We start from the raw sequence: 27,636 nt of genomic DNA, 5'->3' as shown, positions 1-27,636 counted from the left end.
TAAATACCCCTTCAAACCAGCAGCTACTTGTGACCTTAAATACCTTTTTTGGAAGACAATCTTTTTGGTAGTTATTACCTTTGCTAGACGGATTTCTGAGATTCAAGCCTTGTCCGCTAAATCACCATATTTGATTTTTCACAAAGACAGAGTTACACTACTGACTAATGCTTCCTTTCTTCCTAAGGTGGTTTCAGAATCTAATATCAATCAATCCATTGCAAAGGTGGATAAATATTACATTTATTGGATGTCCACAGAGAATATGTTTTTACCTACATTGAACAAAAGACATCAGAAAATCTGACCAAAAGTTTGTTTCATTTACAGAGGTCAAATTGGGAAAACAGTTGTCAAAGTAACTTTAGCCAGATGGCTTACTAACTGTATTTCATTTATTTATAGCAAATTGGGTATGACTTTACCAAAACCATTAAGGTCTCATTCAACTAGATCCATGGCAAATTCCGTAATTTTCCAATCCAGAGGATCAGTGAATGATATATGTGCTGCAGCAACTTGGGTTACTCACCATACTTTTATTACTCATTGTAAATTGGATCTGGTCTGCAGAGGTAGAGCATCATTTGGCTCAATGATGCTCAGGAATATCCTTCCTTGAGTCCACCCTGGATTTTAGGTAGCTGGGGACTCTGTCCCATCAATTGAGGGTAGAATGAAAATTGACAACATTAGATAAAGAAGTTACATACTTACTATAATGTTCCATCTGTGTTGTTCATTTTCATTCTTCCTCAGCTCCCCTCCCACCAATCCCTGTCCTTGAAAACTTCTGGAAGAATGAGTGGTTACAGGACATTTCTGTCCTTTATATTAAGCTGCAGATATAGCCTCCTCCTTTTCTGCATACAAGTATGCCTTCTACTAACTCAATAAACAAGATCTGCTGTAATTGGGGTTGGTGCATTGTGGTTAAGGGAGAAGCTGGAGAGCTCTTGGTTGCTACGAGCTTTAGTAACAGCTGAGTCAGTTCCAAGGAAAGGGATCTGAACCCATCTCTTGAAAAAGAATGAAATTGGGCAACACAGATGGAAAATTATGGTAAGTATATAATTTCTTTTTATGTCTGTACTGTGTTTCACCCCATGTACATTCATCTTTGCATTCCATTCTACTATCATTTGCTGAAGTTCATGTTCAGATTCAGCCTGTAATGCCACATTGTCTATGTACAGCAGCAGATGTGTTGCTCCACCCCCTCTGACCTATTTGCTAATGTAGTCCATCCTTAGTATTTACAGCAGAGAGCTCAGAGCTAAATCCTGATGAACCCTTACTGGGAACCCATCCCTGTGTCTGAACACTGCACTAGTGTCTTTGGATCCTTGTACATAGTCTGCACTAATTCTACCAATGTTTTAGAATTTCAAACCATCACAAGACTGGCCAGATCAAATTTGTTGGGTCTTTGTCATATGCTTTCTCCAAATCTAGGAATGCCCATTTGGACTCATTCCTCATGTTTAGCTTCTTGTCCACTGTCTGTCTCACTGCAAACAGTAGGTCAGTCTTGCTGTTGCCTGATCTGGATCCATGGTGTTCATCTTCCATCTTACTTTCTACTACTCTGCATATTCATTTATCAGTCACCGTCTCTGATGTAGTTCAAGTGACTCTAGAATGCTTATTCTCCAGTCATCTGGGAGACACCTTTCTCTCCATATCACCACGAGTACCCTCAGGAGCTGTTTCTCCCTTAACTCACCCAACATCTTGATCATATCTGCCATGACCTCATCTGAGTCTGCTGCTTTCCCTGACTTCATTTTCCTTAGGGGTTTTCTAACTTCTAAGGTGGGCTGTTCTTCTTTCATCATGGGCTGTGCCTGGGTTAGTACGGTGTATATAAAAACAAACAAGGAAGCTCATGTAGGAAGGAATGATGTACCTCCATCCAAAAAACTAATAAAAAAGGCAGTAAACAATATGGAAGGAAACAAATTTGCTGTCCCATTTGTGCCTTCTTTATATGTGCTTCTCTAAAACTTTACACACCAAGGTCAGTGTATTATGATTCTGGCATTTTTCTGCTGCTGCTATGTCATTAGTTATTTTCAAGTCAAACACGAGCCATACGTTCCTGGATCAGATCACATCCCAGTTAAACAGTAGGTAGACAGATAATACGCAAAACGTTTGCTGTTTGAGGTGTGGTTCGGTATTTAAACATTATTTTCAAATGATCTTTAGAGATTAAGTATGGCTCTTTTCACCCAAGTGAAGCACTGCATAATTAAAAGAATATATTCTAGAGTGTTTGTCATGTGCCAAGTAACATTACTTTTCCTGTAGTACATGGAACACTCTGATTACACTCTGAAAAGCAGGAAAAATAAGCTTATAATAGCAATACTCCTATGTACGAATGTCACTAAGAAAAGCCTGTTTAGTGAGGTTCTTACATATAAACCACAATGTTAAACACTAAAATAAGTTTACTTATGAACCTCTCTGATAAATCACTAAAATGGACCTTGTGCTGTCACACAAATGATGGTGAAAAGCAAAGTGCACTACATCATGTAACAGCTGTACATTCATTCATACATTCATTTATTCATTTTCTTACCCATTTGTCCTAGCAAAGTAACAGTGACCATACAGTCTGCGACATCCCCACTCTAGGCCAGTAATCAAGGAGCCTGAATACTCACCAGTGACACTGGAGAGGGATGTTCATTTGGAATACAAATGGATAAACTCAGCATTTCTAGATGCAGACCTCTCTACATCAAGTGCAGTTTCCCTTAAGAGCACACAGGGAACACAGTCAGCCTGAGGTCTGGATTTCTTTATATCTGTCTCCCTCCAGGTTCCCAATAAGAGTCCCCAGTGGTACAGTTATAAGGTTGAGACCTCAGCCGAGTGTCAAAGCCAAGTCCTTCAGCACCCTCTCTGTGAAACCAGTGCTTTGTGTTTCTGTTCCAAGTAGCTGTCACACACACACTCTTTGAGGTTTAATTTTCACACACACGCCTGAGAAAGGCTGGCACAGTTTACCCGCTCTAACAACTTTGCCCAGACTGTAAGGTAGATTCACTGCCACCAGTCAGTTGCTGTAAGGCTCTTAAAAGGGTATCCAATTATACTGAGTTAAGTTAATATTAATACAAATGGTAATGTTGACCAAACAGGCAGGCTTTCAGGAGGGGCCAGAGTTATCACCAAATAAATATATGCAAATACTCTCAAAGCTTAAATATTTTCTAAAAGGACCAGTTATGATGAAAAGTTTAAATATATTTAATAATAAATAATCGAAGAACATGAAAATACTAAATATCTGTTTACAGTAAACGCCAGAGTTTTAAACACAGGAAATATTAAAATAACACAGATGAACAGATTCACACAGATATAGAAAAACAGTACTTAACTAATCTCACTATATTTTCTTGGCTAATCTAAAGAGTTACTATTCCCTGGTTCACTTACTAGAGCAAGGCAAGATGACGTAGGGGAGGGATCCTTCTATGTCAGGTTCCAAGAAGCAGACTGCCAAGTCTGACTGACAGACTTCTCAGTATAATATCAAAATATTATTTCTGGGATAGCGTACAAAATGACATCACATCTGGTCATCTGACTTCTGTTTCCCACACTATCCCCTGTAGCTAGAAACTGCCAGGATTTAGCATCAATTTGTCAGTAGTACACACACATACAGCTTTGCTAAGATCTGCTGCAGCTCCTGGAAGTCATAAAACAATTTCAAACCTCTACCTTTCCAGAGTAACAATGAGCTCCCTACTAGAGACAATAAAGAAGGCTTCCTAATACTTGGTTTCCCAGACTTTTTGTCTTTGGCTGCAGCCAGAACTGTAAAATACAATCTTTATGGCCTAATTTAATTTAAGCTATTTTCCAAAGTTAGCTGGGACTGAGCTTAACCTCTTCTCTTCCAGTATCCAATGAAAAAGATATACCTTTGAGCAATTACAATAGTACATGTATATTTCTCTTCTGTCCAGCAGGGCACACTGTTGATACTTTTTTAACACAAGCAACTTTACAAATGCATTTTTCAACACAAGCATCTGTACAAATCAGTTTTGATATACAAATGACATATAATTATTTACAAAATTCCAGCTAGCTGTGCTGACATATGTTGCACATCCACTGCCCTACTTCACCTGGCATAGCTGGTAGTACCTCCTGTCTTCACGCAGTCCTTTACATGTTTACTCAAAACAAAATGATCCTATCAGAGTAGCAGTTAGAGAAGCATTCTTAATAAAATGACAACACTGTATTGGCAGTTGCACACGTTCTGACAGCACTGTGGAATTCTACACAATATTTTCCAGGTATAATACACCTTGTGCTTAACATGAACGGCAGCTAGAAGTCCATGCATATGTTACAAAATGCTATGATTGATCTCTTTATCATAAGCATTTATGTGGTCTCAAAATGGTTGTGAAGAAATTCACCTCGTAAGCTTCACTGTTATGGTGAATTTCTTAACATCCATTTGTCAAATGCAAAACTGTTTGGCAGAACCGTATCTTGTCAGATGGCATCCTGGACACTCTCCAGACTGGTGTCCACCCCTCATCTCAAAGTTGAAGATAAAAACAGCTTTTGAAAAAGTTGCTTACAATAATTATAACAGTCAAAGCTGCTACATACTTAATTTAAGGAATTGCAGTATCAGTCATGGCTTCTTAAATAATCCCCAGTAATATAGTTGTGCTCAATACCCCTTTAATAGCTTGCTCCTGGAGTAACCACTCCTTCACTCCACCCTAATTATGGCACTGGCATCTGGTTACATTCTGATACCCGGTTGTAATCCTTTATGTGTTTGAAGTTTGGCTGACAGTATCACACCCTACTGCTCAAGGAAATTATTGAGACCATGCTTGAAAAGTTTGATTAGTCATTATTGTTCAGAGCAGGGTTTTATTAGTGTCCCAGAACCTTGTTTGTGGGGTAGAATTGTATTAGCCATCTGAAGAGCAAATTGTCTTTTGTTGTGAGGGTTTTTTTTTCTGTTTTGTTGTGTTGATATAGTTTTTCTGAAAAAAAATAAATAAAAGAATGGCGCTTACTTACCATGAGCCCGTCATCCTGGCAATTTTAATCTGTGCTTGGCACTTAGGAAATTACTACAGACAGAGTAGTTCATAGGCATTCATTCCCAGTACACCCTTCTTGGTGACCCATTAATAATGTTCTCAGGAGCATATATCTCAAGAGAAAAAGGATACAGCTTTTGGTAGTGTATCAGCATAACTGTGAAATTGTGCCTCACTGGAAAAACACAGAAGCAAGGACAGGTGATCAGATCACCAGACAAATGAAGCCAGGCCCACCCCTGTATCGGCATATATCTCATTCTGTTTGGGATTGTTGCATGTGCCTTCTACCACCGGCAGTAGCAGATACTCGGGACTCACTGCATCTGTGCTGAATAGCAGCACACACCTGCTATTTTTTCAGTTTCAGTCGTCTTTGTTTACGTTTTTATAGCATACACTGCTTGTAGCTGTAGATGTGTGGAGTGTTAATTGTATTTGGCCATACCCTACCACTTCCTTCCTTACATGTTTTCCTCCTCCTCCTTTTCCTTTCCCTTTCCCTTTTTTCCTCTTGTCTCTCACAGCAGTCTGAACAGCGTTAACAGTAGTGACTCCAGATCCAGTGGGTCGCACTCTCATTCACCTACTTCACACTATCGCTATCGCAGCTCCAACCTACCGCAGCAGGCACCTATGAGATTATCCAGTGTGTCATCTCACGACTCCGGGTTCCTATCACAGGATGCCTTCCAGTCAAAGTCTCCTTCACCCATGCCACCAGAAGCAGTAAATCAGGTCAGTATCGATACTAATATTGCTTTTATTGTGGATCAAAATGAAAATGTGTTTTTGTTGTTGATTTAAAAATACAGCATATGATGTCTGAAAAAGAAATTGTATTTCAGCTGTTAACTGTGTTATTTACAAGTTTATTTTCTTCATTAAAGTTTGTTTTCATGTTTTGAAGTTCTGGATAAAATTAAGTTAATTTTGATCTGAAGCATAGAAGCAGTTCCTGGACGATATTGTTCATGCATGATTAACAGTTGTTTACAATCTGTATATTCTGATTTATAGATTTAGAATGCAGCCACACAGCTGGTGTACTGGATGCTTAACCTGAGTTGATTACATCAGCTGCAGTCATTGTCTCGCTTTATTGACAGAAGTACAACAAATTACTTTTTTTGTTTGGTGGTTGTGAAGCAGCTTGCTGCATAAGACTTATCTCCATAAAATTCTGGGGAAGATCAGAAGTCTTGAACTGTCTTTTGCTTATGAAATAAAAAAATATTCTGTAAGTACACGTGCACACACTTACATATTTTATATATATACATATACATATACATGGGAGTCTAACTTGTCATTGAAACTGCAAACTGTCAAGCCATAAAGCATTGAAAAATAGTTGTTTTTGCAGGGGGCAAGCTCCCTGCAACTTCCTTCCACATTCCCCCCCTAATTATTATACATGCCAACTCTGAGATTACACTACAATAAGGAAAGGGCATATTCCCCACTCCCCTCTGTACAGCAATCTCATAGTGAAGTTTCAATCAGCTGACTTTTGATTAGTTGTAACGGCTTTTTCACTTGTCTATGAAAAGCCACAGTACAGAAAGATAGTGCACCTATACATATATATCTATATATAGAGAGAGAAAAACATATACATACTTACACATACACATTGTATATGTATGTGTTCTGCTTTGACTTACAGACACACACACACACACACACACACACACACACACAAATGCATGTATATACACATAAACATTGTATACATATATGGTGTCCTTTGATTTACCAAAGTCAGATGTATCATATCTGCTCTACCGCAGATGATATTACTGCTGTCCAGTAGATTGTTACAATTGATATAACTTAATCTCAACTCTTTGTAATTTTTTTTCAGGGAGCCTATGCTCTCTTTGGATCCCCTGATGTGGGGCTCTCCCTATACTACACATTGTCCAGCCTTTGAGGTTGTACCAACTTGAGATAATAACACAGTTCACTTTTCTTTGCAACTTTGGAGGTACTACATTTAGAGATAGGTATGTGGCAGTGCAACCCTATATCAGTGAGTGAAGAGTGTCTAAAGTACTGTTTTACGGAGTAATTACTGAAGCAGTCAGATGGACAGGCAGAGTAATGTGGCTGGTAGGTCAGTTTTCAGGAACATTAATTTTTAGAAGCACTAACTGACCTTACACATCTTAGGGTGCACCGTGTGTGTGTGTATGTGCCTCTGTATACACATATGTATACTGGCAAGTGAGAAAGAATGTCGAAAATCCTGATGAGGTTAGCAGTTGTGAAATGACAAAGGTGACTGCTTTGTATCATGTAATAAACAGTAATAGTGGAAGCTTTTTAAAAGCCTTCTTGTATGTTTTCTTAGCACAGTCCTAGAGACTTCAGCTAAGAGTATCAAATCTGTTGGTTGGATTGCAGTACTAGAGACAGTGTCACTGCAAAGGAAAAAAAAAAACATAGAAAGCTTGTTAGGTCTTTATTTATGTGCTCTTGTAAAAAGTCTAAAAGTTACTTCCTGGACAGCTCTGGTTCTGTCTGCTAAGCTCATTGGATATTGAATCCATTATTGGGTACAACGTCATGTACAATTCCAGGTAAACATGTTACTAGTTATGTGGCTGATTGCAGTTATGTGTAGTCTTCTCTGCTCTTCTTGTTTCTAGACTTCCCTTTTGCTTATTTGCACTTCCTGCCATCTATGGTGGCAGGATTACTATGACCTCATACCCATCCCAAGTTCCTTGGCTACAGAAGTCAGATGTAAAGTTAGGTAATACAGTTGGCCCTATATTGCTTTTGAATAGGCTGAGTCATCACTTGTGACCTGTGTTCTCCCTGATGGCTTTCATTCTGTTGTTGCTAAGTGGGATGTGGTGACTGCCAGATGGACTGGCTTGCACAGCATCATATAAGTGGTGTTTGTTTGTATTTCTGGTTATGTAGGCTATGAATTTCTGCAAGTATGACTTAAGCGAATCATGCTTTTTATTTCTGCCTGCTTCTATCTGCCTATCGTTTTGGAAAAAAGTGCTTCAAGAAATGTATTTACTTCTCTTATATGACCTGAGATTTATCTTTCTTATAAGATATTACCATTAGAAGCTGAAGACAAGTGCTTGTGGAGACAAGCCATCCATCGTAATCATGTTAATGGTAACATTACAGAATAGCAGTCACACCACTATCAGCTTCTAAAGTTTAATGTTTTAGCCTTCGTGTCTTAGGCTAAGTCCAACTTAATTGTGTGAGAGAGCTTTGTGTCATGGGGTGGGGCCACAGTAGATTCAGTTACATACAGCATGATTTAATAACATTAAAATTCTAGTGATACCATTTACAATGTAAGTGGGTTTCATCCTTTGTGCTTTGTTCTTCTGGCTCCAGCATTTAGACCAGTTCCATCAGCCCTGATTCGTATTCTGGACTTTTACATCTGTTCTAGATTTCCTCTTCGGTTATGGCTAAAAGCTTAGAACCATACTGTGTTTAATTCTAAGTAATATGTAAAGTTTTGCAGAGTGACATTTTCTTGTATTGGCAAGTTTTAACTGACTTTATACAGAATGTTCTACAATGCACTGCAATAATCATGTCTAATATTATTTATTTTTTGGTAATCCATGACCTTCTACAGTCACTCACTCCACTGTATTGAGTTAATATTCATATTGCACAAGTCTGTGCTAAATGTTTGTATTTTAAGAAAAACAGTAATATTAGATAATGTGATACTGTACCAGGTCTCACTCAAAAACAGGTATGCATATTGTGAGGTAAATGAATGTTGATATGGTAAATTTAGCAGCTGAACTAGCCAGATTTGTAGGAAACAGGACACATCAGGACAATGAACATTATCTGAGAGTGCCATAGTTTTATGTTTGTCCTTTTAATTTGTACAAGCCAACCAAGGGAGTGGAAACTGATGCTTCTTTCAAGATGAAACTTTCCCTTTTTCAAATTTTTTAAGTTTGCTTTCATGATCATTTGTTGCAGCTTTATGAGTGAATAATTTGCATGCATGCTGAGACTCTGTCTTTGCTTATTTCAGACTGCCTATCCATACTGTCCTGTATATTAAATTAAAACTGCTGGGATAAAGGCAGCATTCCTGTTAGAATTGTAACTAGGTCTGTAGATGCAATCAGATGTTTACATTTGTGTTCTTCAAAGAGGCTGCTGCAACAAATTATGTTTGGGAATCCAGTATTTTGTTCTGCAGAGCTTCTTCGATGTAGCACCTAACTGGCATGAGGTGGAAACAGCACGATCACTGGATCATCATTGGTGGATAATTTGATGGTCAGCAGGCGTGGTTGCAGAAACGATGCAGAAAAAAAATAGCTTAGCAAAAAAGATTGAGCAGTTCAGTAAAGCAGCCAAATAGAACCAGCTGGCCACTTTAGCTTTTAGGGACACCTTTTTTTTTTCCCAGAATAAGGAGCATCAGCCTGTGCCTAGTTTTTTATTTGCAAACATTACACATCACTTTTAATATATCCAGTCATTGTCAGTCAACCATTGCGTAGCTCATTCAGATTCTGCCTTCTTTTAAACATTGTTACTTCTCTGCATGTAGTGGTCCCCCATTTCCCGCTTTTTCCTGTGTAATTTACTCCTACCCTTTTCTAACGATCCCAGTTCCAGTTGTTTTATCTCTGCTACTATCTTTGTTACTTCTAGTAAAGTTGGTTTAGACTTTGATTTCCACTTTCTAGTTATTGCTTTTTTTGGCAGCTGTCATAATTAGACTCAGCAAGGCCTTACTATGCCTAGGCAATTCCAAGTTTGTATCATAGCTCAAAAAAAAAAGTTCCGTTGTCACTCCAATTTGCTCCGCCAGCATCTCCGACAGATTAGTCTGCAGGGAATCTTTAAAGTCAGCCAACTCATTACACTCCCAGAAAATATGTTCCCATTTACCTCTTTCTTCCCCATCACATCTCCAACATTTGCTGTCTGCCTTAGGAAAGATTCTTTGGAGCCTACTTGGCATATAAAAATATCTGTGTAAACACTTTCAGGTACAGATTCTAAATCTTCTAGATTTTTTGCATATTTGGGAGACATACTTATATCCTCTGATTGTTTCTTTGTGAATTGCTTGTTCAGTCTCTCTTTCCAATTTTTCCTAACCTCTTCTGATTAATTCTTATCTCTATCATGCAATATTTTATATGTTCTACTAATTATTCTGTTCTTAATGGCAACTTCTGTTCTAGATTCTACTAAGAACTCTACCAGTGCTGTTCTTTCATTTAGGACCCCCTATTTCTTTCTCTTTGCTTGTACTCTGAGATCAAGTTGTTGAAATGGAAAGCAGTCTCTAACCTGCAGTACAGATACGTTCGTGGCATCTTCCCATTCTTTTACCTTTCCCTCTCAAGCTGTTTACTCCCAATGCCTTGGTTCCTGCCAGTTTTCTCCAATATACTTCCACCCCCTCTTGCCTGTTGTCTGCATCTCTAATTGCAGTCACCCCTATTGGCAGAATCTTCTTTCTCCACTCCCTTATTGGCTTGGTTCTTAGCATACCTTCTGTTACTTTGTAAATATAGTATTCTGTACGACTATTGTTGTTCTCCTTAAAGGTTTGCATGCAAAATCCCAGTCTCTCCCAGTTACTTGAACCCCCCCCCCCGTTGCTTCATCGTCTCTTTCCATTTTGAGTTATAGTTTTCTGCTTGCACTATGTGTAGGAGCCTTAACTGTGTGATTTAAAATACCCCTTCAAATCAGGTGATCCCAATCCGCCCTGTTCTATTGGAAGAATCAGCTTATCCCACTTGACTCTTGGCGTCTTCCCCTACCAGATAAAATCCTTCAGCTCTTTATTAATTACAATCCACAACTTCTCCTCTGGTTGATAAAAATATGTCTAACCTGTATATAAGACTAAAGAGATTAAACATTTTAACTGCTTGTATCTTACTATCAATATCCATATAACACAGCTTCCATTGTCTCAATTTTTGTATTATTTTTTGTTTGGTCTCTTTCCACATATCCTTAGTTGCCACACTGGTATCATTTTTAATCCATACTCTTAAATACTTCATTTTATCGTATAAGTATGGATATTGCTGAACCCGTTCATATGTGGGTACATAATTTACCGATATTGCTTTTGTTTTGGCTTCATTAATTTTCAATCCCAAAAAGGCTTGAAACTGTCTCACTATGTTCCACAGCACTAACCCGTCTCTAGGGTTTTGGAAGGTTCTTACAATACCCTGCCACTTAGGGAAGATAGAAATGAAAAAGTTGGGTTAATGGGGATTGGACAGATGTCAGTAGTGTAGAGAAGGGGGGGGTGCAATGAAAATAAAAATAAAAACAAGTAAAATACAAACTACATCTTCCTTTCACTTTGGTGTAAAAACTAAATGCACTTTCACGTACACACACAGACTGCCTGTACATATCCCTTCCACATTGCCTACCTAAGTCACCATCCAATTAAAGAAATCTATTCATGTCAGAATATAAAGTTGAAATGAAAAATAAACAGTAACCAGCCTGTAGGAATGTTATATTACCACCAAAGTGGACCTGGTTTAGTCTAAACTAATTCAAATTAACAATAGACGTAGCCCATCTTTAAGCTAACAAATCCAAACATAACCTTCAACACACTAGTAAAATACTTGAAAAAAATGAACTGACACTACAAAATAAGTAAATAAATAAATGGATAATACATCGGAAGTGGAATCAAAGCCCACCTAAGAGACATTTCATTCATAAAGACCTGTGCAAACTATTTAAAGTTGTGTTTAGTAGATACTGGTCCATTGACATAACCCTTTGATGTCAATGGAGACAGTATTCTAACCCCAAAAAGGCAGAAAACATAAATGCATGTAAATATTTGGAGGTTGGTATGTTTGATAAATTATATATTACTCATATTGTAGGATTGCGGAACTTAATTCATGAGCCACTCATCAGTAAGTTCCTTAAGCACACAGTGCAAGATATTTCACAAGTCCCACATCAGACCTCTACATCATATTACACAGGTAGGCAATGTGTATGTGTATGTGTGTGTGTGTGTGTGTGTGTGTGTGTATATGTATATATATATATATATATATATATATATATATATATATATTTATATATATATAATGTGCAATGTCTGAATAACTGAATACACATGAAAAAGTGCAACTATATTAAATGGATGCTAGACCATCCATTCTCTGGTAAATAAATGTATTAAGTAAGCTAAATATGCTAAAATCTTACCCATATAAATTGAAATATGAACTCTGATAAATTTGTCTGTCTCTTACAATAACTGGTAAACCTAAACTGTAACAGTATTTTCAGAAAACAATTCTGAAACTAGCAGCAGAACCACTAGCTAAAATGCTAGCACACAAGGGCAATCTCTCCTTGACTGCTGGAATTGTCCATCTCCAATTTCAGTCTCTAATCATTCACATCCAAAAAAAAAATCCCCCACTTCACTATAGGACTTTTTGCCATTATCAAACCTATGCCCACTCACAAAGATATTCAAAAAACTTGTTTGCAAACAGATGTGAAAATATTTCAGTTTCAGTAACTATGATCTGCATACCAATCTGCAGTATGTATTTTTTTATTTGTTTGTTGACTGGGTAAGCCCACTGGACACAATTCACCCTTTTTGATGCCACCCGGGAGCACTGCCTGATTAAGTGACTTGCTTAGAGTCACTGGTAGGCAAATGAAGGTAGGAGGAATCAAACCCTGTATGCTGGGGACAGGAATCTGTTCAATAACAGCTCAGTTAGAGCTTCAGTCTTGTATGCTAACATATGCTAACAGCTAGAGAAAGTTTTGGAACTATCGTTATACATTACCAGCATTATACACAGTAACTGACAAAATCCTACTACTGGTAGAAGAAGATCGGCTAGCACTGTTTCTGTAGACCTGACCAGACCTTTTGAAAGTGTTGACCACATAATATGCCTAGACAAATTAAAGCCGTCAGCCCCAGTATCACATTTTGGTTCAGGAGCTGCTTCAAACTAAGAACATTCAAAGTACAATCAGGCAAATTGAACTATTTACAGTTATGATATTTCCTCAGTCTGGTAATTACCTTATTTGCAGATGATATCATCTTACATAATTCTGGATCATGTTATCTTCACTCTCAAAAAAACATAACAGGACACTAATACCATCAGCTTTTACCACCCAATCTCTGACTTCCCCGTTTTGGGGAAGATATTGAGAAAGTGGTTTGTAAGCAATTAGTGACCCATCTTAGAGTCAGTGGACTCATGGATCCTTTTCACACTCACCGTAACACAGAGGCAGCTGTTGTGAAAGTTATTAATGATCTTCTCCTGGCTATAAACCTGAAGAACTATTCAGTGTTGGTCGTCCTGGATCTCTCAGCAGTATTTGATACTGTGGACCATGGCATTTTGATCAAATGCATGTAAACCTGTTATGGTGCCTCTGCCATGGTTTATTTGTTACATCTCTGCCTTTCTCAAAATGTCTTTACAGGCATCAGTTCATCCCCCACATATTCTTTGGATTGTGAAGTGCCACAAGATTCTATCCATGGCCCTATATTGTTTATAGTTTATACGCTTGCTGTAGGAGCTCAGTTAAGGTAGAGTGGCTTAGCATACCATAGTTATGCTGCTGACACTCAGATCTACCTCTCCTTTCCACAAGATGACACGGTAAGGGGCTGCTGGCAGCTCTGCAAGTGTATCATAAATCTTCAGGCTTCTGCTCATTTTCCCATTAAGTTCCCCACTTATGGAATTTGCTACCATGATGCTTTCAGGATGGCTCTTAAAAACCTACCCTTTTATTTTTTTATTTGCCTGCCATTTGCTAACTGGATAAGTGAGCTGGTCTACTGACCCTTTACAGTCAGGAGCATAGTACCTTTAATGACATAAATGCAAAGAGACAATAAAGGTGTAATTGGACAGTGATAGAGTGCCATGCATCTAACAGTAAGGAACTATGTGGATAAACATTATACGATGCATTGTTATCTCAGTGGTATTTGACAAGTGGGAGTACTTGATTACTTGCTGATACTGTATGTTTTACATTTATTATCTCTTTAACATATTCAATTTGTTTTTGAATGTTTGTCAATAATTATTTTATGGACTTTTAGTGTCACCAGAAGTTTATGTTATTTTGGGCTAAAACACCTTAATAAAGTTAACACTGATATATGAAAGTGTAGTGAACAATAAGTCTTTAATCAATAAAGACCTAAATCACATTCAGATAGTACAATACAGCAGTGTAAATATCTACAACTAATATCTGACCTTTATTATTTAATTTAAAATTCATATTGAACAAGTCACCAAAAAGTAAACGATCAATGTCAGATTATGTTATATCTCAATCAAGAAAAGTGTTTTCCGTAAATGTGTTTATTCCTTTTGCCTTGAATAAGCTGTTCCTGACATAACCCTAAGCTCATTTCAAAACGTACAAGGCATTCAGTCTGCATTTAACAGTGTCCACATCTTTATTAATCTCACTCTGAGAACAGAACATCTGTGCACCACACTTTAAAAAACAAAATGGTTCTCAGTCACCACTAAATTTATATTTCTCATTTTCATCTTAACCTTTAAGCTTCTAGGTCAGAAAAACTGTTGCCCCTTTTTGTAACTTAACTTGAAAACTAAATTGTACCTCTTGCTTTATAACCCAAGGTGAAATTGCATTTATATTAGTGAGACACTTTTTCCTTCTAGCAATAGATGAAAAAAGTTTTACTAAATTGTCCTAGCCAACCAAAACCATGTTCCATGAGTTGTGAAAAATAGCAATAGGGGAAAAAGTTTAGTAAATTGTCCCAGTCAGCTGCAACCATCTTCAGCAATGTGTGAAAAATAACTGAGTAATCACAGTTCAGGAGAAAAGATGCATGACTACCTTAAACAATCCTATAGCCGTAGCTAGTTCAGGGATTATAGTTAAAACCATAAAATGAGCTTTCAGCTAGTAAGTCCCATCTGTACACAAAGCTGAAAGGTATAACTATGTAAAAAATCATAAATACATATGAATCAGTCAGGCCTATACTGCCATCTTATCTGATCAGTGTATTGAAGTCAAATTAGTGTAATGGATTTGCCATAGTGTAAGCAATTGTCTTAAAATATTTTGACTTGTTTCTAATTTGCTTTATGCAATAATCCTGTATGTAATATACATTAATGTTTGTATTTGTCTACATGCCCAGGTCATGTCTGAAAATAGTCCTAATTATCAAATAAATTAAATAAACATTAGGATCATCACATTCCCTTTCCACTCCAGCAGTGGCCACTCATCACATTCTTCACTTTACGCCATGCACATGGTCACAAGACCACAGAACGAGCCTGCAGTTTCATTTCTGCAAACAGGTAACTCTGGCTTATGTATGCACAATAAGTCTACTTTTCATGATATTACCCAGATGTGGTGCATGACAGAAGCGGACATGTTAACTACTTTATCTCAACAATCATCTTTAAAGTTTTCACCATTTCCTCCATTGGATTCTTTGAGAAAAATAGAGGTATAGTTACTCCCATGGACACAGAATTTACTTTACACCTTTGAACCTGGTAATCCAGAAAGTACTATTCAAAACAAAACACAGGACTAGCTTTATCTTAACTCCCTCCTGGCCTAGGCAACCAATGGTTCTCTCTGTTGTCAAAACTGGCCACTGCCCCTTCTTGGCATTTGCCTCTGTACAAGTACTAAGTCACCCAGCAACAGGACAGAGTAGTGCAGCTCAGCCCCAAGTCACTGATGTGACAGCTTAGACGACAGAAGTCTAATACACACCACCGACTCCTTTTCCATTCAAGTACTGAATGTCCTAAAGGAAGTCAGAAAACCTAGTACAAGGAATTATTTTACACACACACACACACACACACACACACACACACACACACACACACACACACACACACACACACACAATATTTTGTGGATTGCTACAGAAAAGTTCAATCCCTTGGACAGCTCATTTCCAAGAATACTAAATTTCAGCCACTCCGGCGGTGTTGTGAAACTCGACTCTAGATGATTGTCACTGTTGAAGTGACACCCTAACCCCATGTACAAAAATGGGAAAAGGGGTTGTAGACGGATGGATTTATTTGAATGCTGTCTGGCACTTTCCTCTGTCAGTATACGTCTCTCTGCCATTTCTGATTGGTGCATCTTTTCCTCAAATTGCAAGCCAGTTCGGCTGTAAAAGCCATCTTAAAATGTGTCTTGCACCTAAGGGGTCTCCATAATAGACATATTTTTTTGTCCTTGGAATTTGAACTTCTTGCTGTAGAAGCTGATTTTACCTCCTTCTAAGCCAACTGGCACAATAGACTTTACAAACTAATAATTATCTTTTCTATAACTAGATTTCAGCAGTTTCTGTGTACTAGGCTGTACAATTGCCTGCTTTTATCCTAACTACCAGAATGAAAAAAAATGCAAGAAAGACTCAGTGTTCATTCTGTAATACCTTAAACTTCCTGTAGGGGAGGCCGATGTGATATATATTCAGATTGCCTGTTAAGAACAGTGATGTCCTTCATGGATGCATCTGCAGTCATAACAAATGGGTTGTCCTGTCGTCAGGCAGCCCTTCGGTCGGCCGGATTCCAAAGTCCGGGTCCGGCTTCGGCTGATGTCGCACTTCACCCGACGTCATCTCTGCTGGTCTTCGGGTATAAAGGCATCAGCCGGCGCCATTTTCCTCAGTCTTTCTTGCCGCGTGGCGCCCGAAGCAGAAGCTGTTCGCAAGTGCCGGTCGGTCAGATCCAGAGATTACTACTACCGAATACTACTTCGAAGACTTTTAAAAAGCTAAGTTCCCCGTTGGGGACTCTTTCTTGCCTCAGCCGATGTCAGAAAAAGTCAATAACTGTTTAACTTGTGGGAAACAAATACCTCATAAAGATTTCCACTCTTACTGTTTGCCTTGCTTAGGCCCAGACCACGACGTAGCAGCCTGTTCGGCCTGTGCTTCCTTCAACCGACGAACGCTTAGGCGTCGGTCGGAGTTTGCTGAACAGTTTTTCGGCTCAGATTTTGCGTACATTATGCCGTCGGATCCTCCGACTACCCAAATTGTTATAAAGCGCAAAGAAAAGACCGACACTCGCGGTCCGCGGTTTCGGCCGAAACCACGGTTAAGCAAGCCGCGAGTGTCTCGGTTTCGGCCGAAACCGAGAAAACTGGTCAATCTACAGCCGAATCCATGACTACTACTGAGGCCCCTGCTACCTTACCTGAACTAGCCTCAGAAATTTTGCCTACAACTGTGGATCCTACTGATCTATCAGACACCATCCCCTTGGATATCTCTACCCCAGCACGTGGTGCTGCTAGGCCTCCTGCAGCCATGTCTATTAAGGCCTTTACCAGGGCTAAAGCAGCCAAATCAGCTAAATCAGTGCCTGTTAAACCACCCTCTCTCAGGCCCACTTCTAGTTCACAAATGCTTACTCTGGCAGAAGATTTAATATCCTTAATTAGGGGATCCCAATCTCACCCAGACAGGGCCTCTCAGCCCCAGAAAAGAGACCTAGAGCAGAGCCCCGAGCCTGTGTCCTCTGATGATTCTGCGGATGACTCAGACATTACAGACCAGCCAGAGGCTCCTTTCTCCAACTATGAAGATTCAGATGCTGAAGAATCCATTCCAGCTGCCTCTCCACCAGAGGAATTCTCCTTTGGGGAAACCTTACATGCCATGAGAGAACAATTCCAATGGCAGGGACAAGATTTCTCAGACTCAAGAAAAAGGCTTAGGACCTTTCTGCACTTACCACAACATAGGCCCTTAGCTATACCTCCTGTCCTATCTGTTGTGGACGATGCATTTAATGATGTCTGCACTGCACCTGATTCTTTACCTCCAGCCCCTGCCAAACCAGATAGATTTTACAGGGTGCCAGACACTCATCACCACCTTTACAAGGCCCCACTTGCAGACCCCGAAACTATATCCCAGGGGCCTAAGGCAGTAGCCTCGACCACAGCAAAACCCTATTCCTCTGAAAGGGAATCCAGGTCATTAGAGAGATGGGGGAAAAAAGTCTACACCTCTGCTACTCTCTCAGCTAGAGCTTTAAACTGTCAGTTTCACATGATCCAATACCAAGAGTTTATGCTTGATCAGTTAATTAAAAAGCTGTCCTCTGATGAATCTTTAGATAAGAAATATGTATTAGAAATGGTGAATAACATCCAACAGGTTAGTAACCATTCTTTAAAATGTGGCTATGATGCACTGGAGGCTTCATTTAGATCAGCCATGACTGGCACAGTTATAAGAAGGCATGCATGGTTGAAAGAACAGGTCTTGCGGATCATGTTAAAGCTAAGCTATTGGATGCTCCTATGGATAAGGCCAGTCTATTTGGGGAACCTGCCCAGCAGGTAATGAAGAAAATGGAAGAGAAGGCAAAATCTGTACAAACAGTCAAAGATTTCCTACAGGTTCAGCCCCCAAGGTTTAGCAGGAACTGGCCTGCCAAAAATTGGTCCTTTCCTGACTCCACAAGGTCACAAAGGGGCAGGAACAGACGCTCGAGGGGCAGAAATCAATCCAGAGGAGGTGCCTACAGAGGACGACAGTGGCAAGGCAATAACCGAGGCACAGACACAACAACTGCCACTGCAACAGGACAATCACAGTGACTTGAATCTGACTCCGCCTACCAGGGAGCAAATAGCAGCACCATTAGGCGGAAAGTTAGCCTTATTCTCGAAAAATTGGCACTATATTACAAAAGACAAGTGGATTTTACAAACCATAGACCAAGGCTACCGGTTCCACTTCCACACTTTACCAGTAAAAAGAGGAATGCCAAACCTGCCCCCAAATCAAAGAATAGAAGCCCTGCATCAGATAGCGGAATTAATAAAGATGAGAGCTGTGGAAAGGGTACCAATAACAGAACAGGGCAAAGGATTCTACTCCAGACTCTTCCTAGTACCAAGAAAAGAGAAAAACTGGAGACCTATTCTCGACCTGTCCATCTTAAACACGTACATCATTGTCCCAAATTCAAAATGCTGACCCTACAGCAACTTCTTCCCATGCTGGGCAAGGAGTGTTGGCTGGTAACTCTAGATCTCAAGGAGGCATACCTGCACGTCCCCATTCGACCAAATTGCAGAAGATACCTCAGATTTCTTGCAGGATCAGAGCATTATCAATTCTCAGAATTGCCCTTTGGCTTATCTACTGCGCCCAGAGTATTCACAAAATGCCTGGCATCAGTAATCGCTCACTGCAGAGTACAGGGAATCCAAATTTATCCATACCTGGACGACTGCCTGTTACAAGCGGACAACAAAAGCAAGCTGACAACAGATTTGCAAAGGGTCATTTACTTGCTTCAAGCCCTGGGATACACAGTCAATTTACAAAAGTCAAGGCTGACTCCATCCCAGACAAGAACTTTCTTGGGCGCAGAATTGGACACAGTAAAACAGATGGCATTCCTAACTGCAGAAAAACAAAAAGAACTCCCTCTTTACTTCTTGGCATTAACAAAGCAGAACAAACTAACAGCGAGAAAAGTTCTGCAGGCCTTGGGCTACATGGCATCATGCATAATCTTGGTCCCACATGCCAGACTGCATATGAGAAAGTTACAGTGGTACCTAAAGAATTTATGGTCTCAACACAGACACAGCTTAGAAACAGAAATACCACTAATCCCATGCTTAAAACAGGAGTTCCTATGGTGGGCTCGGGCATGCCAGTCAAACCCAGGCTTACCCTTCCACAACTTTCGAGCAAACCAAACCATCACAACGGATGCCTCAGACCTAGGATGGGGGGCACACATGATGGACAAATGCGTACAAGGACTGTGGACTCAGGACCAGCTGCACCTGCACATAAACCAAAAAGAAATGCTGGCAGTAAAACTGGCAATCCTAAAATTCAGACCATTCCTCAAAGAAGGCCATTTGATGATAAGGACAGACAACACCACAGTCATGTGGTACATCAACAAGCAGGGAGGCACTCATTCTTACCCCCTATGCAGGATGACTTTGGACCTTTGGAATCTGGCTCTAAGCTACAACATCCAGTTACAGGCAATATTTGTACATGGAAAAGAAAACACCCTAGCAGACATTTTAAGCAGAACCACCTCGGATGCTCACGAATGGATGCTACACCCGGACATCTTCAAGACCATCACAAAGAAATGGGGAATGCCACAAATAGACCTATTCGCTTCCCCACAAAATCACCAGCTCAAAAAATTCTGCACAAGGACATTCCACCCACTTGCATGGAAGGTGGACTCTCTATCCTTCAGCTGGAAAGGCCTGACAGCATATGCATTCCCACCTCTTCCCTTAATACACAAGGTACTACTGAAAATCAAAGAGGAACGTCCAAGGATAATTCTGATAGCACCGAACTGGCCAAGACAACACTGGTACCCATTACTGAGGACCATGTCTCGGGAGAAAATGTGGTCAATACCCCTGATGCCTCTGATGTTAACTCAGAACTACAACATCATACATCCAAACCTAAAAACCTTGCAACTGACTGCCTGGAACATCATATAGCAGACCTTTCACAAAGGGTTAAAGACATTATCCTTGAAGCCCGCAGACCTTCAACAAGAAGGAACTATGCAGGAAAATGGAAAAGGTTCGTCATTTGGAGTACTGAAAGAGGAAAAGATGTGTCGAACATAGATATTGCTAACATTCTGGAGTACTTGGCAGAGCTTCTACATACAGGCCTGTCCTATTCCTCCATCAAGATACATGCATCAGCTATTTCAGCAGAATACAGCTTTGATCCTCCTGTCTTTTCACATCCTCTACTCAGGCAGTTCCTCAGAGGGATCAAGAATGTAAAACCTCCTAGGAAACCACCATTACCAGCATGGGACTTGAATTTTGTACTAGAAAAATTGACACTCCCTCCGTTTGAACCAGCAGCAACAGCAGACCTACAACACCTGTCATGGAAAACTGCTTTCCTACTGGCTATTACTTCAGCAAGGAGGGTTTCGGAACTACAGGCCTTAATGGCAGTGCAACCCTTCCTAATCTTCCATCAAGATAGGGTGTCCATGAGAACTAATCCTACATTTATGCCTAAGGTGGTATCCAGAGTGTCTTTAAACCAGGCAATCCACCTACCTACCTTCTTTCCCAATCCACAAAACAGAGGTGAAAGAATAATGCATACCTTGGATGTACATAGACAGTTACGCTACTACCTGGACAGAACCAACGCTAACAGAAAAACTGACCAGCTCTTTGTAGCCTATGCAACAGGAAGGGAAGGAAAAGCAATTTCCAAACAGACAATCTCCAAATGGATAGGAAATTGCATAAGATTCTGTTACTCTTACCATGGAAAACCAATTCCACAGAACATAAGACCTCATTCTACAAGGGCTACAGCCACTACCACAGCTTTCTTAAGAGGAGTGGCAACCAAGGACATTATTGAGGCGGCTACTTGGACCTCCGTGCATACATTTGCCAAGCATTATAATTTACCTCTATACTCTAGATCCCGAGCAGGGTTTGCCACTGCTGTACTGCAAGGAATCCTGACTACACCATAATTATTATTCCTCCTCCCCTAGTTGGCTATGGTATTCTACCCATTTGTTATGACTGCAGATGCATCCATGAAGGACATAGTACAGTCTTGTACCTACCATAAATGTAGATGTCCGAACTGGATAGCATCTGCAGTCAGGATTACCCTCCCTCCTTCCCCTCTGCGGTACTCCTAGGGTATTTACCCTCCTTATAGCTAGCTGGGGGGGGGGAGTCTCTTATGGTGTATTTGTTTGTATATATGTACATACATGTTTATTTTTTGTGTTTGCCTTCTACTATTTTGGAAACATTGGCATTTATCCAAAATTTTAGCTATCCAAGAGGGCAATTGGCATCTGGGGCAAGAAACACTGAGGAAAATGGCGTCGGCTGATGCCTTTATACCCGAAGACCAGCAGAGATGACGTCGGGTGAAGTGCGACATCAGCCGAAGCCGGACCCGGACTTTGGAATCCGGCCGACCGAAGGGCTGCCTGACGACAGGACAACCCATTTGTTATGACTGCAGATGCTATCCAGTTCGGACATCTACATTTATGGTAGGTACAAAACTGTACTTTTCAGCTACATGGCTTCTGAATGCCCATGACTTTTTACTTTTTAAATTGTTATGGGTGCATTTAAACTAATAAAGCCAAACCCTACTAGCTATAGACATGCCATGTTTCAGACTTTTGATGACCTCGTTAATGCAGCATAAGGGCATTATTTGGCCATACGTTAGAAATGCAGAGCTTAAAACCTTTTTGTTGCCCTTAAAAATTAAGGTGCCTGCAAAATTTCCAAATAACATCCAAGCAAAAGATAAAAAGGATACAGAAAACTGCAAGAAAGACCCAGTCAAGCTGAGGTCTTCCCTGAGGAATACCTTAAACCTCCTATAGTGGAGGCTCGTGGGATGTATATAAATAACCCCTTAAGGACATACTAGCATTTTACCTATGTGGCTTCTGAAAACCCATGACTTTTTACTTTTAAGTCTTTACAGGTACATTCAGGTCAATAAATTTACACCACACTAGTTGTAGATATCCCATGTTTCACACTTTTCGGGACCTTGTCAGTGCAGCACAAGTGGATTATTTGACTGTGTTTTAGAAACACAAGGTTTAAAACCCTGTCTGATGCTCATAAAACCACTTATGTTGTACCAGAATAAAAAGATGCATCTGGTACACATACTGGATATACATGGACAACTGAAGTATTGTACCAGGAAAATGTATATTATACCCATTACCAAAACCACTCAACACACAAGAAAATGAAGTAAAAAAACAACTACTGTACTGCAAACACATGGTAAAGAATTTATTGAAGTTAAAACACTAAGCATTTTTGCCCAAAAACAGTACAGGCTTCTTCAGAGTAAAATCACATGGTAAACTTACATCTTAAATTCCCTTTGACCCATCATTTAATACAAAAATTACCAGCACCTCCCCTAATAAATCACAGAACTTTAGATATAAAGAGAGAAGCTCTAATAGATTATAAAACACATAACAGAATAATTAAACATTAAATAAGTAGCTAAATAAGCACGACTTCTATATATTTATACACACACACACACACACACACACACACACACACACACACACACACACACGTGCGCGCGTATCCAGTGAATACAATTTAACATTCGAATAAAAAACATATAAAATATATGTAAATGTGCACAGGCTCAAATATAATAGCACTTAAATATAATTCTTACTTTAGATTATCCCAGCTCTTATTTTTGAAGTGTCAATAATGGAACAAGAATCATTAAGACCCAGTTTATTAGTGGCATCTAATTTCAACTGCTGCATAGTTTCATTGTGCTGTAGTAAACTTTCGTAGCCACCTCTTCTCTCATTAACTGACACCTTATCCACAATTAAAAAAAAAATAAAAATCTTTTGAAATTAATACATTGTAAACTATGTCTAAAAAGGGCATTAGATGTTCCTTTTCTTTTAATGTCATTAATATGCTTTCCTGTCTGATCTTTTAACCTTCTAATAATGGTTTTATCTGCATAAAAAGCATGACCATTTTAGTATTACAATTACATTTTCCAGGGCAAGCTATAGTGCAGTCGTAATTACTGCTGGTCACATGTGGACCATCATTTATATATTTATAAAATGTACCCATACCACACTTTATCATCATAGATTTAAATTTACAAACCTTAAAATGTAAATTCCCTTCTAATCATCCTTTAATGTTCTTACCCATGGTGTAGACAATCTGTGGGGAACTACCTAATCTGTCCTTCACCTCGGGTGTGAGGACCATATACTAAGCCGTCTTCAAAGTTCTGTTAATGTAGGCAGCATTGTAGCTAAAGGGTAGTATTATAGCACGTGCTGTACTGTCATTAGGTGTGGAAGTTGTAATTGAATCATACACATTACCATCAGTTTTTAAAATACAGGCAAATCTACGTGATTATTTCATTACTAATTCTTTTTAATAAACCAGATGGATAACCCTTTCCAAAAACATATGTATCAACTTGTCCATTGTATCAAAAATAGGTTATCAATAGAAATTAACCTGGACAGTCAGACCATTGACCTTAAGCAACACTTTTTTTTCTGAAATAAAGGGTGACAACTATTAAAATGAAAAAATGAATTAGAAAGTCTTTTTATGAAAAATAGTTGATAGACACGTGATTCCATCACTATTCTTGTATATACAGATATTGAGATAATCAATCTGTTGCTTATCTGTTCTATATGTAGATTCTAAGAAGGAGGTAGTGGTGTCACTTAAATAATCAACAATCTTAGGGATTAAATTTTGCTCTCCTTTCCAAATAATCAAAATGTTGTCTCCCTGCAGCAACAATATGTCTCAAAGAGGGGATCAACAAAATTTTTATGTATTGTGGGGATTCCGAATATGGAAGGGGTAAATGTTTTTTCAGCCATCAAAACCATCAGAAATCCAACTCAGTCTGTAAACATCAAATGAAACGCAATTTAATTTAGCATATGCCACATTAATCTTATTTTGTGAGACTCTCTCATTTGTATTCTGATTTTGTGAGACTCTCTCATATGTTTTGTTATCATTCAAAATATTATTTTACAAGAATAGTTAGTATAATTCATAATCACAATCCCTCCACCCTTGTCAGGCCTCATAACTCTAATGTCCTTATTAGCAATTAGCTCATATAAAACAACCCACTCATTCTGGTTAAGTTGTCCTTTTTACCCATGTTGTTCTTATTAAGGTTTCTTAACCCATATTCACAAAAACACTCAAAAGACACTACACAAGGGTTGGATGGGGGGTATAAATACTCTTCCTTTTCAAAACTGTAGATTCACAACCATCTGAACCATAAAACATCTAAAGATTCAACAATCTGCTATATAGCTTTAAATAAAGGAGCAATTTTGTAACTTCAGTTTTGAATGAAGGTACAAAGGTAAATCCTTTACTTAAGTAAGAAAAATGTGTAGATGATAAGCAAGTGCCATTTAAAAATATTAAAGGTACTAAAATCCCCAAAATATATGTGACAGTTGTCAGTTACCATCAGCATATCAATTAATTTATGTTGAAGTTGGGCAAAAGCGCTTCGTTTTTTAACTTTAATAAATTCTTTACCGCATGTTCGCACTGTTGTCATTGTTTTTTCCTATGTTTTACCCATTACAGTGATACTGTCTGAAGAAAATAATGTAATAATGGAATGTGTTTATTGTAACGGTAGATTTTCAAAAAGAGGTCACATTAGCAGTAAAGCTTCCCTTCTCTCCCTCCCTTCAGTCCCTTGCTGGGAAGTGTGTAGGGTCACTGTAATGCTTATAACCGTACAAGCGACTCTTCGTTATGGCCTTTACTAACACTTAAGTACCTCCAACAGGACTTGCCTACAACAGGTGTGCATCCCTGGAGTCTCAAGTGACAGAGACTGATGAGCAGCAAACACTTACATGGAGGTCTTGCACTGTCCATACTTCTCAGTTGTCTAGCTTTATGCCTAATATTTCGGTCTGTTCCATATATTTTTTTTTTTGGGGGGGGGGGTTCAAAATCACTAAATGATGGCATAAGTTTGAGTTTCAGACTAAATGTCCTTTAGAAAATGCATGCTAACACAAATCCTGTTATTCTGTCATTTTTTAAGTCTATGACAGCCATATTTAAAATGTGTTCCTACTTTTGGGCCTTTGTCTCCTCATTATGTACTCTTTGTCCAGATTTCTTGAGCTAAGAGGTTGAGAGGTATGGCACTGTCAGCCTCAGTACCTTCAAATACACTACTGGAAAGGCACTGCTAGATCACAGGAAAACAAGATGGATAAATCCAGATGTTATTTTTAAAGTGTTATAGTGATCTCTTCATGAAGCTCAACTGCTTTGCTAGGTACCTTATGTAACTGGACGGCGCAGTGGGGCAATGGTTGCATTGTCGCTTCACAGCAGGAGGTTCTCCAGTTCGATTCTCAGCTGGAGTGCCTTCTGTGCGGAGTCTGCATGTCCTTCCTGCATTTGTGTGGGTTTCCTCCGGGTGCTCCGGTTTCCTCCCACGTTACAAGGACATGCATCTGGAGAATTTCTCCCCGGGCCTCTGCTGGAAATTGGATTTGTTCCAAGTTGGACTTTCCCGGTAAACAAATGTTAAATAAATAAATAAAAATAATATCTTCTTACTCTAGGTCACAGGTGTGAAATTTCACTCATCAAGCATTAAGATAGGAGAAGAATTTTTCTTATCATTGTAGTGGGAAAGTGTGCAGTGATAGTAACATCAGTAATGAGGTTTCTTACCTCTGGCCACAGTAGGGCAGAATTCAGGGAACTGCCTCTCCATATAAGGAAGGACAAAGCCCACCACCATTGCCAAGTGTCAATGAGAAAAGTCTTCTTGTGAGTTTTGAAGAGTTTAGAAAGTCTTTTCTTATAGACACTTAGTCCTGTCAGTGTTCATCCTCTCCTGGATTATCCCCCCCTTTTTATTTTCCAACCTCATAACTATACCTGCATGGTTTTTTGATGCTTGAGAAGCTGTGATCCACCAGCTGTGTTATAGTACCATTGTCTGCCTTCCAAAAGTTTCAAATGTGATCTTATTACTTTTTGTCACCATGCTGATGCAGCTCTTCCCTTTCTTGATGCTTTCTGATGTTAACCACAACATCCACCAACTCCTTAATAGCACTGTATTTTTTTCTAAATATTTTTAAGAAATGGATGGTGGGTGAGCAGGTGAGTACAGTGAGAAGGCAAAGCTGCTAAGTAAATACATCTTTGACAATTTCATGAAGAATAAGGGGATTCTTCAATCCGAAGAAGATCCAGGGTTAAGGGAATTAGCCCTATCCCATTCATGGGTTATAAAGTCTTGAAAAATACTTTTGAAGTTAGCAATTTCCAAAGCAGAGTGGCCTCATAGCATTCATCCAAGATTTTTCAAGAAATGAGAATAGAATTAATACCATTACTGGAAATTTTTTCAAGTCCTTAGAAGATGGTAGGATGGAAAGGGAGATATGTGATTTTCCTCCACAGGAGAGAGAGCAACTCAGAGTGGAAACTGTACTGCAATAGTGTACTGGTCAGAGCGTTCGATTTGTGAGCAGTCATTCCCAGTTCGATCACTGTCAGTCTCTTGTTCTGATCTTATTGGAAGAAAAAATCTCGCAATTACTGCTGGAATAAGGACCTTTGAAATAGCTGCATTTACAGCAGGTAGATCATACAAAACTCTTTGAGCAAGCAGCCAAAGTATTAGGCCAGTAAGGGAATATGGACAAGGTCTCCTTTAAAACTGAGCAAGGCATTTGACCAGGCACAGTATATTAGTAAATTAATTACAGTGCTTTGGAGTGGGTCATAGGATAGTAGTTTAGATCAGACATGGGCCATGCAATAGGATTATGAGCACAGCAAAGAATCCATT

At 39.2% G+C, this 27,636-nt stretch overlaps 1 protein-coding gene across 3 annotated transcripts in view; it reads left to right on the top strand.

Moving 5' to 3' along the window:
• Positions 1–27,636, top strand: part of MTSS1 (MTSS I-BAR domain containing 1) — a 1,668,097-nt gene that overhangs the window by 1,398,054 nt on the left and 242,407 nt on the right. For all 3 annotated transcript variants that reach the window (XM_044066600.1, XM_044066599.1, XM_044066601.1), the window contains exon 10: positions 5,633–5,843. In XM_044066600.1, the coding sequence (XP_043922535.1) occupies positions 5,633–5,843 (211 nt within the window). The remainder of the gene's footprint in view (positions 1–5,632; positions 5,844–27,636) is intronic.

Source organism: Protopterus annectens, chromosome 3.part1 (genome assembly GCF_019279795.1).
Source record: "Protopterus annectens isolate FY-2018-M chromosome 3.part1, PAN1.0, whole genome shotgun sequence".
Classification (NCBI taxonomy): Eukaryota; Metazoa; Chordata; order Ceratodontiformes; family Protopteridae; genus Protopterus; species Protopterus annectens.
This window is presented reverse-complemented; position numbering and strand designations above follow the sequence as displayed.